This window comes from Heliangelus exortis, chromosome 19, assembly GCF_036169615.1.
Source record: "Heliangelus exortis chromosome 19, bHelExo1.hap1, whole genome shotgun sequence".
NCBI lineage: Eukaryota > Metazoa > Chordata > Aves > Apodiformes > Trochilidae > Heliangelus > Heliangelus exortis.
Window position 1 is genome coordinate 4484901 of NC_092440.1, and position 17451 is coordinate 4502351.

The 17451-nt window shown below is 38.4% G+C and overlaps 1 protein-coding gene across 5 annotated transcripts in view; it reads left to right on the forward strand.

Moving 5' to 3' along the window:
- The window catches only part of SPECC1L (sperm antigen with calponin homology and coiled-coil domains 1 like), a 98235-nt gene that overhangs the window by 1143 nt on the left and 79641 nt on the right, over positions 1 to 17451 (forward strand). For all 5 annotated transcript variants that reach the window (XM_071763266.1, XM_071763264.1, XM_071763267.1 and 2 more), the window contains exons 2-3: positions 11017 to 11206; positions 17077 to 17236. In XM_071763266.1, the coding sequence (XP_071619367.1) occupies positions 11054 to 11206; positions 17077 to 17236 (313 nt within the window). In that variant the 5' untranslated portion in view covers positions 11017 to 11053. The remainder of the gene's footprint in view (positions 1 to 11016; positions 11207 to 17076; positions 17237 to 17451) is intronic.

Sequence of the window (17451 nt, forward strand, 5' to 3'; positions counted from 1 at the left end):
AGGAAAACAATGCAGTGCTGATGCTTAGCAAACTGCACACTTCTTTCTCTCTGCAGCAGCAGTTCACCATCTGTGATTGCGTGAAGTGTCTGTTCGTGCTATGATCTGGAAAATGTAACTCTTGTAGCAGAAAATGTGTCTTGTAAAAGGTTCCACTGAATGAAAAGAGCCCTAGGTTCTGTGGAAGGATGTAGTCTGTAACTCTGTGAGTAGTCTACTCACCCCAAAAGTAAACATAAGCCTTATGTTGCTGCTTCCTGCTTAGTTAATGGTATGGACTTTAGCTGCTGAAACATAGGCAAACTAAAGCCAGTGGCTGCTTTTAACACTGTGTGGATCATAATGCAGTTCTGCAGTAGCTCAGAGATACAATTTTTCCTCCCCTCTTCAGCCTGGTTGACTGTTGTTAGGTAATTGCTAAGAAAAGTGAACAGAGCAAGTAATTGTAAACAGTTGAGAGAAACTGAGACGACAGTAGTCTCATATTTCTTATAACACTGCCACTTAATCTTCACTTAATCATATTCTAGGCTGGTAGACTGTGTGAAATAAGAGAAAGGAAAACTTGATTTTTCATATGTTTCTGTGTGTCTGCAGACCTGTGTCTGTTTCCTTTCTTTATTGAATATTATATGCAGTTGTGGGGAAGAAAAGATCTCAAATCTTTTTAAGTTATTCTATCATTTTTGCAAATACAGTGCCATCTAGATAAACAGTTCAGCCCACATTCCCACTTCTTTTATTGGCTCAAGTCAAAGAGCCATTTCTTGACATGACTTTTGGTGTGGTTATTCATCAAGATGTGTTCTCTCTTCAGTAGTATAAAGGTCTGTTCTACTAAAATTCAATGATGGTGGAACATCACAGTGGGCAAACCTCTGAGCAGAGGTCTCCAGTTCTTGGACTGTATTTTTTTATTGTGTTTTGCAGCTGACTAGCTCTGTGGCATTTTCCTTCTCTCCATGTTCTAAGGCAGTGTGATCTCGGTGGCTTTCCAGGCATGGCACCAAAGGCATCTTGAGGAGAAGCTTAAGTAAAGGTTTCCTTTACTGGAGAGTGTGTTGGTAGAGTAGCAAATCAAAGAAAACTTAGGTGTTAGGCTGATTGTCTGGTGTGTGATCATTCATGCTACTAAGCTGTCAGCATGGTTACAGGTATGGCTTAGCTGGGCCCCCTGATATTTTCCCGAGCCATACCTGGGCATTGTTCAGAGATGACAAATGCCAGGCCTTCTCTACACAGACATGGGACATGGCCACCCTGTCTGGGTGGGGGAGAGGTGAAACTGATTTTATTTCTATATAGTCACAAATATAGCAGTGCAGCTTTGCCTCCAGACTGAAGAATGATCTCTGGCCTGTGTTAGTTACTAGTGTAAGGTGTAGTCAGTGAATTTTAGAAATTTTTGTCTAAGTGCATGTTGAAAATAGTTATTTTTATGTCATGAAAATTTCACTGTACAGAAGAGATGAAGGGACATACAGCTGATGTTTTAGGCATGAATAAATATATACTTAACATGATGAAGGGAAATAAGTTTGGGCCATTTTTGCTGTACTGTTAGTATGAAAGTGGAAAGTGTATTCTCTGAAGGCAGAGACATGTAGTCTCTCAAGAGATTTGTCGTTACTGTACTTCAGAAGTTCTTTTTTTTTTTTTTTTTTTATTGCCCTGATTTTGCCTGTCTTGCCAACTAGGATCCAGTTGTAGAAGTGTATATTGCTGTTAATGTGACTGAATCTCTGTTGCTCAGTGGGAAAAACAGAGTAAGAAAATGTTATACTTGTACATTTTGGCTTCAAAAATCACCCCATTTGATCTTATTTTTAGTCTTTATACTGAAAGAGGGAGGAAAAAATGGGTGTTGGAAGCTGAGTTATATACTTAATCATAGCCTTGATAGTCACCAAGTAACTAGTCACAAGGAACATATTACTTGTTTCTTTTGAGCTTATTCCAACTGAACTGATCAGAGAAGCCACCATTTGGAGCACTTAACAGTTTAATGCAGCCTGCAAGTAATCACAGGATACTATCTTTTAGCATATAAATAATTCATCGTTAGAGTTTTCACACACACATGCATGATTTTCTTTGGGAGAAAGGACTTTACTGTGAAGGCACTGCAACTTTTGTTCTTGATCTTTGTACGTAAATGTTTCAAGATAGCTTAATTTTTCCAAGAACTGACACTGTGCTGCAAATAATTAGCTTCCTGAATTGCAGAAGAGTAATACAAGAATAACTTGTGAAGTCAGGTTAAAAGGGGAGTTTTTAAAGGGGATCAATCTGCAAGTTTTAGTACAAAAAAAAAAAAAATCATAAGTAAGAATAAGATAGAACTAGCCTTTTGTCACATATCAAAGCATTGTAGAGCCATTTAAGTAAAATCCCAGGAGAGAAAATAACTTCTGCTTAGTTATTTCAAGACTTGGTTTGACATTTAGGGAAGGTAAGTCTTGCATGATCCTTATTTTATTTTCTGGAACTGTTTTCCAGAAGGCAGCCAAGGGAATTATCACCTGCAACTAACTGGTATATGTGCAGTTTTATTCAGGAAAATTAACTGAGTGTCTAACATCCAGTATTTAAGTAGTATCAAAAAGAATAAAGGTGTAGTACTTGAGTGATGATCAGCCTGAAAGTATTGGTATTTTTCTGATGCTACAACGTTTCTTTGACTGTTGTCATTTAGCCAATGTAGAATGCATGTTCTACTCAGGTACATGCATTAAATAATGATTTCTTCTGAGGTACACGTTTGGGGGGGTGAGTGGAAAGCTTGACCAAGAGGCTGGCATTCTGAGCACTCTGAAACGTTGTGTTGTTCTTAATACATTTCTATATATGTTCTTAATTAAAAGCACACAGTGGTTTTGGCAGATGGAGCCTTCTTGAAAGTTCTGCTATAGAATTTCCATGTTGTGTGAGGGTTGGTGCTGGAGAGGCTTCTTCAACATATTTTGCTGTTTGCTGCTAAAATTTTGACAGCCTTCATATTGACAAGTTTTAACTGACAGACAGTTTTATTAAAATGATGTACTAGAGTTTGACTGACTCTGTTTAGCCTTAGGATTTTTAAGTTTTTTAAAACTTTTTACTGAATTGCTAAGTTATACTGAGCTTTAAGTGCTCAGGGATGCTGTGCTGGTCCAGGCTTTTTTGTGCTTTCCCAGGCTCAGTCCCATGTAGAGTCCTGCACTGCTCCAGTAACCAAAATGTCAAAGGAAATGGGGACTCATAAACTAGTTAGTGATTCACTCTTTTCCAAAAGACTGAGAATAAAATTGTGGAAGAGGAACAGTATTTTATCCTCTTGCCTGGTGGAAGAAAAAAGAAAAACAGTGGCTGCAGATGGGAGCCTCTTCATTCTGTCCTAAGGACTTTTCTCCTATATGACTCAAATTTATGTCCTTGGGCTTTCACACTGGAATAAGTAAATGCTCCTCCCTTAGAGATACCAGGATATTTACTAAAAGATTTACATGCATTTCTCTCTTTCCTCTGTCTGCCAAGCCTGAAGAATTTTAAGCTAAATAATGAGTGTGCTGATGACAGATCTTGGAGGTGAGGGAAGGTGTGGGTCAGAGCACATAATTCAAATCCATAGATAGCCAATCTTCAGACCCTCTGCAGTGATCAGTGCTGTGTTTTGTCATGATTGCTTAAAAAAAAACAGTTCATCTGTTGTTTCATCTGTCTTACCGTGTGGCTTGGAAAGCACTGGTGGTTGGATGGTAATAAGAGGGTCATTTAAATTAGGGCTCTTCCTGAGTGTCCAATAGCCTGAGACTGTATTAAAACAAATGAGCCTACAGCAGCTCTGAACAGGTGAACCTTCCTCCTTGTTCTCAGTCCTGCTTCCTTTGCATGGTATCTAGCAATTACAAGGTGAGTCACATCAGTCCTGATCTGACTGAAAGACCAACTCATCAAAAAAAGAGCTGTGATCTCTAGAATGAAAATAAAGGAGAGGACTGAAGAATGGGTGGGACTATCTTTATTGGTGGCAAGGTACAAATAAATTATTTTCATGAGTAGCTTAAGCAATCCCCAGCAGGAACTTCTCTCCCTGAGCCTTAGCAAGGCTGGCTTGTGGATTGGCCATTCCCTTAGTCGAGCTTAGACCAGGAGAGATCTGGAACTGGGAATCTCAGAGATATAAGCACCTGGGGGATGGGAAGGTCCTCAAGGAGTTATATCTCTGTAAGCTTCTGCTGTTCTCTATTTTTTGGGGACAATGCCTTCAGGAATGTTGCCAGACCAGGTCAGTGGTGAAGAAGACATCTTGAGCACCTACTCCCCTCCCAGTTCCAGAAATCCAGTTACTACAAAGTCCTCAGGTTGAGAGTATATTAGTCAGCAGCTGGTAAGAACATAGCTACTGTAAATACAGTTTGGGGGTTTTATTTTTTGCATGAACTGAAGATCTGATGGAGTGTTTTGGATGAACATTAGGCCTGGCCGAAATTCTCTTACAGGTTTTACCTGTAACATACAAGTGCTGGGAGCTGCTGGTCTAACTCCTGAAATAGCACATTGCACGACCTTTCCCTCTCCCTGTTTCTGATGGGAGCTCGGCTGCTGCCTGCTGTTCTTCTCCCTGTGAACTTCATGCAGCAGAAGCCTTTGCTGCAATTGTTGATAACGAGATTTCAGCTGACAATGTTTTCAGTGGACAAAAGGGAAAAGGTCACCACTGGTCATCTACTCTTGCTGGCACTTTTGGGAGCAGCTGTGCTAGAGGGTACTTTGCAATGAAAGGTTATCTACTGAGCTGGTTTGTTTGGAACCAAAGGAAGCTGTTGTGTCAGTTGTGCATCTCCTGTTGTGCTATTCTGACGAACTCCCTGGCCTTAAAATTGTACATGGCTGATTTTGAAAGACCTTCTCTGGTTTAGGGACAATGCTCTGCTTCCTTGTGGAGCAGATTCCCCATGCTATGAAGAATCAGTTGCATTTGGGTGATGAACAGTTGTCTTTTCTTTTCTTGGCAGTGGTTTGAAATAACGGTTGTTTAAAGCAGGAGATTGCAAACAAGACTGCATTTCATTTTATTATGAAAGGGTTTTAGAGCCCAGTTTGTAAGTTTAGGAGTTCTGTAAATGTTCCTGTCACTTGTCTGGAATGTTAAGTATTGCAACGGTTACACATTGCTCACAGCAGTTACAGCCCTGAAGTTTTCTCCAAAGAAGGAGTAGAGAAATTTAAGTGTAAAACAGCCAATTCTTGCCCACAGTTCTACTCTTTCCTCCCTTCTGTTTAAAAGAGAAGTGACAGTAGCAAATATCACTTGAAAAAAAGCTGAATGGATAACTTAACTTAAAAGTAGAATTCTCATTTTTGTAATTCTGCAACTTGTAATGGAAAACTGCAAAGGCTGTTTTGAATTTTTTTAGATAAAAAATAAGAAAGTCTTTCCTCTCTGAATAGCTGCCTGCAGTTGTTGTTCCAAAATTGCAGTACCCCTAAGTAGTTGACATCTGTATGTCTTCCTGATGGCATAAGAACATAGCAGACACTGCCCTCTCTGGAGCAGGGATCCATCCCACCTGGTGCTCTGGGTCGGCTGCAAGCACATGCCTCAGGAAAAAAAACCCAAACAGAAGTGTTCACTCCTACCCTGATTGCTTTTCCCACCCTGTAATTATTTTTGGCTCAGAGGAGTTTCTGAGCCCTTTGTGCTCACCTATTTAACATCCATTAGGGAATTTCTCTCCCTTGTGCACATCCAGTCTCTCCTTCCACTTGTACTTTGTGCAGCCACAGCATTCCTTCAGTCTGCATTAAAGATATAGCTCATTTTTTTCTTATTTTGAACCTGGCTCTAGGTTAATTTGTTGGTCTCTAATTTTAGTACTTGGAGAGATGATTAACCAGTCTTCCTTCTTGATGCCATTCAAGATTTGATGGGCTTTTGTAATATTCCCTGTGAGATGTCTCATGGGAGCTATTATATACCTTTGATCTTATTTTTTGCCCCTTGCTGGATCTTTTCCAGATATTAAAAAAAAAAACCCTTTTTTTGAGAGAGACTGGAGCTGCACTTAGCAATTAAAGTGTGGGTAGATGGGCAAAGAAGTTATTTTGCTGAGTGTGATACTTGTGTTTTATGGTTTGTTCTCTGTTCCTTACTTTAATAATTCCTGGAATGGCTTTGGGTTTTTTGCCTTATTCCGAGCACTGCACTGGTAGTTTAATCAAACTGTGAATCAAAATGGTGAAGTCTTGCTGAGTTCCAAACACATTTGTATATGAAGCCAACGTTGCTTTTTCCCAAGAGATAGATTGCATTGTGTTTCCCTACATTTAACTTAACTTGGTGTTTATACTACTGTGATTCTCTGAGGTTTCCTGTTATCCTTGGTATCTTAAATAGCCCTCTAGCATCAGCAAACCTTCAAGTCCCTAAAAGTGATGTCTTGATCTTAAGCAATGAAAGAAATATACTGCTTGCTCTCTACTTCTATACAGAAAATAATGCCTTACTATGTAGCTTATTTCAAATCCCAATTGTTTAGTTGTTGGTGACTATGCTGTCTTGCTAGCAGAGACTAGGGGAAATCCTGAATCTATTCTACAGATGCTGCATTTTGTATTTTTTTTCTTCACATTTCTGCCTTTTGGGAGCTGTTCAAGTGACCTAAAAAGTCATTCCCTAATTATTTGGGTAAAAGTTGTCAGCCTAAATATATCAAAACCAAGGAACTTGTACGAATGCAGAGTGAAAGTGTACTGACTCTGTTGCTCTTAGATGTAAATATTTCTGTTTTCCTCTGCAGTTTGGATAACTGATTTTTCAGAAATACTCAGTATCTTCAAATTTGAGGGATCAGTTGTTTCTGTTTTTCTGGAATTGTTTAAACATATTTATAAGACTGTTTATAATTTTCATAATTCTCAATTTTTTAATAGATAAAACTGCTTAATAGCTCTTAATACCTTGTCTTTTAAACCAAAAGCCTTAATACCTTCTTTGGTGCTTAACCCCCTCTCACAGGCACAGGAAACTATTTTTTGTACTCTTGTAAATGAGTTTTGCATTTGTGACAGCAGTATTAGCATAAATAAGCATATAAAATAGTGGATGAGATTAAAATAATCACAGTAAGAAATCATACCCTTCCTTCCTTTCAGTTTTCAGCTTTCTAAAGGGTACATAGGAGTAACCCTGAAAGCATTGCATGTTGGCTGGGTGGATGTACCCTGTCAGTTTACAGTTAAGGGCAGAGCCATGCTATTGGGCAAAACACTTTAAAATTATTATTTATGGAGTTGTATTTGCAGTTGGTATAAAATGCAGGACTGGTTTCACATGCTTCCACCAGAGCAAGGAGAGCAGTTCCTGAACAAGATTCTCTTTTGTTTCCTGTACTATGTGCGCTGTGGAAAGAGAGAGGGCTGGGAAAGGATACAGGTTAGAGCAAATAGTTACATTTTAATTTAGAAACGCAGTCTCTCTGATATTTTGGTCTTGTTTGGGCTTTTTTTCATCCTGATTAATTTCATAATTGATACTGTAGTGCTAGCATTAATCAAGTTTTCTAGTAACCTCTTGTGTCTGTTGATAGATGAGTGTTTTGTTTAGTAGTGTGGTACGAGGGACCTGGAAAAATCTCTCTTGACTGTCTTAAGTTACAACTTTTAATAACACTGCAACTTTTTAGTGTTAAGCTTCTACTTCATTTTTTTCTTTTTGAGATGGGAGGAAGTGTGTATAAAGGGAAAGGAAGCTTTCAGTAATTCCCTCTTTCTCCCTAGGGCAAAATATAAACTACAGTTTTATATGCCCTATTTGCTTGTTAAAACAATAGTGAAAATAATAAGCTCTCACGTGAACTTAGTGTTGTGTATTTAATCTTAAAAAAATTAATTTGGGTAGTGAGCATTTAATTTCTTATTTGCAAATTTAATGTGAGACAGAGACAAGTTTATTATTGATTCCTAATACTGTGCCTTGCTAAGGAATGTGATATTCTTTAGAATCCTAAAGGTAGTATTTACCTGTGATATCTGCCTTTTGAGGATCTGGGTTAGGTGGAACTTTTTCCACTTACAATATTTATGTGTTGTGTTTTCAGTGAAACCCCATCCTCTTTTTCCTTCCTGGAGAAGGCAAAAGGGCAGAAATTGACACAGAGAAGTCATAAATTCACTTCAGGAGCCTGAGTGAGCCACTGCTTTTAGAACGTATAATGCTAATTAATGTCCTGCCCTGATTTCAAGTTGTTTGACTCATGTATTTTTTTTTTTTCAGTTTTTAAGCTATAATTGCACAATCTTCTTTCAGTAAGAAAGTAACTACTAGAGCTTAGCTTTTCTGAAAGAACAGGAACAGTGGTACCTAACTGTCCCAGTCCTTTTAAGTATCTTTGAAATTTCTAGAAAAGTGGTTTTACCTTTCAGTTTCAGTAAATCAGAAATGCTTTTTTGGTACCGAATTTATAGACATTTTAAAGTTATCCTGGGATAAAACATGAGGATTATACTTAGTTTGTTGAATTTCACTTGTTTACAGCAATTGCTTGCTGTGTGTTTTCTTTAAGCAAATACTATTCCATGTTTTCAGGAACACTTCAAAAACGTGCATTTTTTTTAAAAAAATCTATTATGGATGAAAACCGTTTGACTTATCAGTGACAAAAGACTGTGAGGAGCTCTGTAATATTTGTAAGAGTATAAGTGGTTTGTACTGTAAAAGCTGATGTTGGTCTGTATTTCTTTTTGAGACGATCCATCCAGTGGGTTACTGTATTACTTGCTATAAGTGGGTCCCAAATGCATTGATCTTTTACTGTGCATGCAAAGATCATGTGTGCAGTGTGGATCTGGCCTCTAGCAAGATGTGTCAGCCTTGACAAATGTGCTCTGTAGATTTGTGAAATGAGCATTGCAAATGGCCATGGCTGGATGTCTGCCTGCCAGCTGGAGCTACTGCTTTATCTACATTGCCAGACAAGCTCAGCCCAAATGTATGGTAGCCATATCATTGCCAGTAACCTAACCTTCATTATAGCAGAGGTTTTCTAGTTCTACAAGCTGTTAGAAAGCTGTAGTTCTGATTTAGTATGTTTGCTGCAAGAGTATCTTTTTTTTTTTTTCCTTTGAGGTAATTTTTTTTATGTAGTTCAGCTTCACAACAGTGTGTGCTGAAAAGTCTTTTGATTGTTTCTCAAGCATGCTATGGGCAACTTCTGTGTAGCTTGTAGAACATCAAAATATCATTCAGTAGTAACAATGCCAGTTTTACAAAACAACTCTATCCTCTTTGGTCTTTTCAGTTTTCAATTGAATAAGATCAAAAGCACAGTAAGCATTCAACTCAGAAAGATGAAAAAGGCTAGAACTCTAAGTGTGGTAACTTGGTCCTACCTGTAAATATTAGCATCTGCTTGTGGAATCTAGTAGGCTGTCATACCACTCAAAATTATATGTGTAAAGCAAACATATTACCTTCATGGGGCTTTTCTGGTTTGGGTTTTGGTTTTCTTAGGAGTGTTTAATTTCAAATTGTCTCTCTGTTATTTAATCTTCTGTGAAGGCGTTCTGATTACTGGTAGCTGTATGGCAGGACCAGTGCATTTTTGACATTCTGATGATGAAACTGCAACAGCAAACAAAGTGTTCTGTGTCTGCTCATGCCAGCTTTCAGAGCTAAAGGGAATCTGGAAGCTATAAACAAATATTTTCAGTGTCTTAAAATGAAACTTCCTGTTGCTTCTATGAACAGCACTTAAGGGTCTGAGGAGGCAGAATTCCTGGAGGTTTACTGACTTCTATCAAAGTACTCCTGATCACTGTGGGTTTGTGTCACACTTTTCATGCACCCAATCATCAGTCTGCTTTAGGTGCCTTTGAAATGCTTCACTTTGTAGGAGATGGAAACAAATATAGGTGTGCTTCATGTTTCTAATCAGCCACAGGATATTGGGCTCAGATAAACCAAATCACTTCCCACTCAGAATCTGCAAGACAGTAATTGTAGTGGAAGTTTCCTCTTCTTCATGTTCTGTCATAGGTCTTCTGACTCAGGGGAGGTGAGGAAAACAACTGGTAACTATCTCACTCTTGCAAGAAGGAAGAAGATGTGTCTAGTCTTTCTGGTAGTTCATGCTTCAGATTATGGCTTTTGGCTTGTCTGCCCTTTTTGAGGCAGTCTTCCACTATTAGCAATTCTTGTGATAACTGCAGTATTTGGGTCTGCTGCTGCTGGGTTGAGTAAAGTCAGTTTTGTTTTCTGGGATTTTGTTTGTTTGCTCATGGCTGGAATGACAGTATTAACAGATGTCTGCTGTTCAAGAAAACTTGCAGGCAAGGTAAAGAAGCTAAAACTTCCTCACTGCTGACCATGGGGCATTGTACTTTACTTCTGGTTTCTTGTAAGAGATAATCCTTGTAGCCATATGACTGGTATTAGAATTTTTACAATCCCATGTGTTTATTAACGTGATTTTTTTTTTTTTTTTTTTTTAAATAAACAGTTTCAGGGATTCAAAAATTTTCAACTTCTTTTAATTTTTTACAGAATACTTTTTTTCTCTGCATCTGCCATTACTCTCTCAGTGCTTCAGCTACCAAGCTGGTGGTAATCTTCTCTCAGATCCAGTGTTGTTGGTAGTCAGGCTGTTGCCTGAATACTCCCACGGTATTTTCCTTCCCACAGTCAGACATAAAGAACATTGCTGCCCTAATAAGCCTTTCTTTTGCTACCTAATGAGCAAACTCAGCAGCATGGGTCATTTATAAAATATCCTCTGTTCAGTGCCATTTGTGGAAAGACAACTGGAAAAAAAATTATAATTTGGAATGTAGCTGTAGGAAGTGCTTAATTCTTGGTAAAAATTACTTTTTAAAAAAGCAAAAACCAATGGTCAGTCACATGCAGTCTGTTTGGCTCTGATTTGTGGTCTTTACTACTATTCTGGACTTCTGGTCTTAAGTAGAGCATGATAAAAAAAAGACATTGGTTTTTTTGTTTGTGTTTTACATTTTAAATTTCTTTCTCTCTGCTTGTAGATTTGTTTGTAAATGTATCATAAACAGACAGCCCAGAATGAAGAAAGCAAGCAGGAGTGTTGGCTCAGTGCCCAAAGTGCCTGGAGTAAATAAAACTCAAACAACTGAAAAAGCCAAACCAGAAAACAGCTCCTCAGTGTCTACAGTAACAAAACTCTCCAAAACCGGGACATCAGCCTCTCTTTTGAAGGTAATAACCAATAGAATGTTCTGATTATTTGTTTTTTTTTATTTTATTAAAAAATCTGCTCTAAAAAGAATAGAATTTTAAGGCATGTCTAGTGCAGCTTGGACTAGAGGTTTGTTAGGTAACTGAAGGGACTTTAGATAGTTGGACAGCACGGGGCAGGGCACTAAGACCTGCACATTCATGGTGTATTTTTCATATTGCAGTGTGTTATGTGATGGAAAGTAGTATAATTTGCAGAACTTGGCTGTTCTGCAACACGAGCAGAATGTGATTAGCAGCGTTGTGTTATGCTTGAATGGTGTGCCAGTGACTAATGGGATTTGATCAGGATTATTTACTAATTATGAAAAAAGCACTAGTAAGGTATCTAACATGAGAAGCTTTTTGATACCAGTGACCCATGTCAGGTCAGCGCAGCTGCGTTCTTCCAGCTGTTTTGTCCTTTGCTTTGTGTGAAGTACTGCTTGAGCTGAATTTTCACAAGTCAATTCTTGCTCTTAGAACAAGTTCAAAGGTAGAGGTTTTCTCTTCTATTAGCAAAACAGTACAATAGATTTAGGAACATATGGTTTTCAACAACCAAGAAAAATAAGACATACGGAGGTGTGCTGGTGTGGAGTTTTCGCCTGGGAGGCAGCACACCTGGGTTAGAGGGATGGTGTGAGCCTTCCTGGCACGGAAACATGGCTGGACCCACCTCTTTAATAGCCTGTCTGCAGCCCAGTATGCAGAGCTGTGGCAGTGCTGCTTCTAGCCTGGAGCAAATGAACAGAACAAGGAACAGGACTGGTGTCTGCAACTGGGACCTGAACCACTGGCACCTACAGGAAGCCAGAGAGGCCATTTAAATAACTGGTAAATAAAAACCTAAAATTAAAGAAGTGGTAAGGTTTGAGGTGCCTCTGTAATCACTGTGCAGGATTTCTCAAGTTGTAAGGTGTGTTCCCTTTCTCTCTTTTCTTCTTGCTTTTCTTGACAGAAGAATGGTTAATAGTCTTGCTGATGAACTTGCAAGCCAGGTTTCATTTAGATTTTCTCCTGTTGTCCCTGCTTTCCTCTGCTACCCAACATACCTTGCAGTTTTCTTAACTTTAAATAATCTTTTGATACTCATTGACACTACTTATTTTGTATTTCTAGAAACCCCTCAGAGATAGAGAGAAGAGTTTACTTAAGTTTCTTATGTTATACCTCTTGGTGAGATAGAAAGGAGGAGGTGGATCCTAACACTGAAGAAATTTGACCCAGTATGCTTGTGTGATTTTGCTTACATTAGTAACACTTCTGGCTATGTTTGATTGTAGGATTAGATTTATGACAATTGTATGTCTGAGGCACAAGGAAAATGATTCTTTTATCTCAGCTTTATTTTACAGCCAGACTTACTCATACAGTTGGATGTCTTTTACTTGTTAAGATGCTGTTGTGCAAACTATGTGGCTTAATAGTAACAGTGAATCTTTTCTTTTAGTGTTCCATACTTACACAGCAGTTGATTTTTATTTTTTTCTTACTTGCTGATACTGGCAAATCACATTTATATTACTACCTTGAAAGTAGTCTCAATAACAGGTTGTATTTTTTTAAAAGATTTTTGCAGTTCTATATTTGATCTTGCATTTGACACATTGTTTTTTCTGATAGTGGTTTTAGGTTCTTCTCTTAGACTCTGTGAATTGATGTGTGTATTATGAATTTAATTTAACATCCCTTGAGCTTAAAAAAAAAAAAAAAGGCCACATTAAATAACTTCAGTTGCAACACCTTCAGTCCTCAAAGCATGTATACAGAAAACTTTCCATTGGTTATTGAATGAAAGGCCACTATAAAGAGTAGAAATACACATTTTATGTTAATTAATAGCATTCTTAGTTCAGTCAGTAATAATGTTGCAAAATTTAGCATTAATTTTCAATTATAGTATGTTTTTTTTTTTCCTGCCCCCTTTGTGATATCACCACAGGCCTGTGCTGAGCCTTGGGTGGGCTTCTTTCAGTGTGCATTGTTTTGCATATATGTCCTTTTTTGTGGAGTTTTCAAAGTGTGTGTACAATGGGCACAGGAAGAAACTGAGACCCACCCTTCTGTACAGCTGAACACTGTTGCAGAGGTTGGTTTGTCCCTCTGCTTCAGAATGCCTTTTTGCTGGTTACTTTTCTGTAGGCTTTTGACTCCCACTTTGCCCAGGACTTTTGTAAATATTCAGAACCCCCACCACCCTACACACATTACTACTGTAGAAAGTTAGCTGCCAGCCACTTCCAATTTTTAACCTGTAAAAAAATACTCTACAAATAACAATGTTCTTAGTTTTAATACTGTCATTTTTTTTTACTTCTTTAGCTAATGAGTTTGTGATCATGCTGACACAACTCTAATAGACAGCAGTGGTACTTCATACAAATGAACTGCAACATTCTGTGTCCCTGGAAAGCCAGGACACCAATATTTGAATATTAAAAATTAGAATGTGTTTTCAGTATTCATGTGTCTAGGCTTCAGTATTCTGTTTGCAAAATGCAGTAACTTAATTACAGATTGTTATGAAGTTTGATGTTTGAAGCGCTCAAATGCAGCAAGAGCAAGCATCAAAGAAAATCCCAGTAGGAATAATTATATATATATAGAAAGGGAATTGAGTGAGGTGCAGTAAATAGGATGTACATGTTGAGAAACTAAGATGAAATGAACTGGAGAAGTGATCACTCAGGCTTCGTTGTACTGAAAGAAAGATCTGAGGGGAAACAGAATATGAATTGTAAGTGGGTTTTTGATATAGAAAATCAAAATAGGTCTGGGTGAGCATTTCTAATTATGATATTTTAAAATTTTTCATATTTTCATGTGTGGGTTATAATGCTAAGCAGGATTGCACTCTTCTCAGTATAGGAGAGAAACTTCTTGCTTGAGGAAAAATCTGTTTATTAAACATAGCATAGCTTTTTCTTCCACTAAAAATCTACGAAATCTACAAAAATCCTTTGATTTTTGAAGTCAATAATGGTTACCATTGTGGAGTATTAAGAAAAGAGAGCTGCTGGTTTGTAATTTTTCCAAGAGTATAGTGTTACAATTTTGAGAAACTGTTCTCTAATTGGCTGCAGAGGAGGCAGTGCCTTCCAAACTAGACTAGAAAGCTTACGGGTAAGTTGGAAGAATGGCTGTGTTAAATTCCTTTGTTCAGTAAGGACTGGAGATGACTAATGTCAGAAATAGTGTATTTTACTTAGCCTATTTTTTTTTTTTTTTCCAAGCTGAGTCACGTCTTGACCTATTTGGCTTGATAACAGGTACTTGTACTATAAGTGTCTAGAAGATTAATCTAATTTCCCCACTCTTTCAACAGTGTAGAAATGCTGACAGGTAACAGTCCATTTATGCTGTCGTATTTGCTGACTGATGGCAGAATCAGTAGCTCAGCTCTGGTGAGGCCACACCTCGAGTCCTGTGTCCAGTTCTGGGCCCCTCAGTTTAGGAAGGAGATTGAGGTCCTGGAGCAGGTCCAAAGGAGGCAACTGGGCTGGTGAAGGGACTTGAGCACAGACCCTATGAGGAGAGGCTGGGGGAGCTGGGGGTGTTCAGCCTGGAGAAGAGGAGGCTCAGGGGAGACCTCATCACTCTCTACAACTCCCTGAAAGGAGGTTGGAGCCAGGGGGGGGTTGGGCTCTTTTCCCAGATGACTTTCAACAAGACAAGAGGGCATGGTCTTAAGTTGTGCCAGGGGAAGTTTAGGTTAGATATAGAAAGAATTTCTTTACAGAGAGGGTGATCAAGCATTGGAATGGGCTGCCCAGGGAAGGGGTCGACTCTCCGTCCCTGGAGATATTTCAAAAGAGACTGGATGTGGCACTCAGTGCCATGGGCTGGGAACTGCAGCGGGAGTGGATCAAGGGTTGGACTTGATGATCTCTGAGGTCCCTTCCAACCCAGCCAATTCTATGAAAATAGAAAATAGAAAATCACTTTTCTGTGGCTTTTTACTATACTTTGGTTTAGGTGATAGTTGCTTCATGAGGTTGTTTTCCTCCCTTGCACCCCCCCCCCCCTGCCCACAAAATTAGTTTACATATGAAATCTGATTTACATATGAAATCTGAAATCATATGAAATCTCTGTTATAGGTTAACAGAGGATTGTCATACAATAGTAGTTTGTGATCAGCACTTCCCCCAGCACAAGTAGTGTGGGCTTTGTAGCACTCCTGTTGGTACCTACTCTGCATCTGCTGTTTTGCATGGCTGTGTAGCAGAGCAGATCAAGGAGCTGATCTGGCTCCTTGGAGGAAGTAGCCCTTTGAAAAGGCTTCAGTTTACACAGCACAGTGTGTGAGCACACGGAGGGGAGTTGGACAGAACAGTGGCTTTTTCAGAGCAGGAAAGCCAGCTGAGATATACATCGAACTAGAGCTTCAAAGTAGTGTGTTTTCTTCCAGCCTTTTATAAGCCTTTTTAGAAGGTTGTATAATTTCCTACATGATTCAGTAAAAACTTTCTTGTTCTAGAGGAATTTGCCCTTACAAACACCTGTTTCTTGCTGTAAATTATCTGTATTTCTAACAACTGTATGCAGAACAAATAAGTTCTCATCCCAAGCTCCATTTTGTTTTGCAGCTGCTCTTTGTAAATGGCACAGATCCCATCCATGTGCTTTCACAGGATTGTGATCACTGTTCCTAACTTCCAAAACTTGCATTTGCCAACAGAAACTGTATAGAATGGAGTGAGATACAACTTTATTTCAAATTAAAAAAGTGTACTTTTATTCTTAATGCATAGAATTGTAATGTCTGGCATATAGTTTTTCATATAAATATGTATGGGAGCTAGAAGTTATAAAACTGCCAAATTTGAGGGTCATGATGTAAAGCAACTGTTTAATTCCTCAGCACTGCTTTTTAGGTGGGATGCTGGTAGAGACTTCAAATGTGTTGTCCAGCTGAATAATAGTTAGTCCAGGAATGCTGCTACCACAGCTGTTTTCTTTTAATTGTCCTTAGGAACAACTTTCCTTTTTAATAGGAAAAATGCTTAGCATATTTTGATGTGCCATTTGAAAAATTCTAAAAAGTTATAAGGTCTGCCAAATAAGACTTAAGTTCATCTTTCTAGAGTTTGCTTTATTAGGAAAAGTGTATTCTCAGTTTGGGAATCTGGTTCTTGAGACTCTTGTGCTTACTACCATGGCACATTCCAAGCAATGTTTGTGGATAACAGGAGTTTCAGGAACAATCTATCATACAATGTCAGACAAAGTCCACCAAATATCCTGACTCTGAGAGTGCCTAATACCAAGTGTGAAAACAAGGCAAAGATAAAGCATTTTTCATCCCTCTGAATACTGTCCTAGTCTCTCGTGGTTTGTAGCTTAGTGTTTTCAGCTTGAAAGGGTATTTTATTAATGTTGGATTGATTTTTTTGTTGTTTTGCTTGGGTTTTTTTGTTGTGAACTTGTCCACCAGAAAATGCTTGAATATGTTCTATTTGAAGGACATTATACTAACTCGGTTTTGGTTGTTTAATTATCTAAGAATTATCTTATGCTTAAGTAAGCTTTCAGTCAACATTGAGAAGTATTACACTGTGTTGTGACACTTTAATTTTTATTTTTTCCTCCCTGGTATTGAAACTACTTTTTCTGGGAGAGAAATGACTTAGTTTCTGTGGTCAATCGTATGTGAGAAGTTGAAGTTCACTTTCAATTTACTGAGCTCTGCTCAGTGAACTGCATTTATACTTTTCAACATTCCTGCACAGACACATAACTAGTCAAAAATATACTTTTTAAAGGGATGGGATCTTTAGCAGAAGAATTGTTGGCTATGCAGACTTCTCAGCCAGCTGTCTTAAAGCTGCTTCTTCCCTTTCTTTCAGACTAAGAGTAACGATGACCTCTTAGCAGGGATGGCTGGTGGTGGTGGAGTGACAATGACCAATGGTGTCAAGGCAAAGAAGAGCACTTGTGTACCAACATCATCTTCAGCTTCAGGGACGACCATGAACAGTCTGGAAAATAAACCTAAAACTATTGCAGGTAAATGGATATATTAATCCTTAAAATGGTAGTTGGGTGGCTTTTTATTTTCCTGTTATGAACTGATGATCCAGGCAGCCTAATGAAGTGGTTAATAAGGCCACTCTCAAATCAAACACATCCTGTGCTCTCTTCATTCTTTTTTTTTAATAATATAATTGCCTTTTTGGAGGGTTCTCCTTGTAAGTTTTTTTCAGAAGTGATCAGCTGCTAAG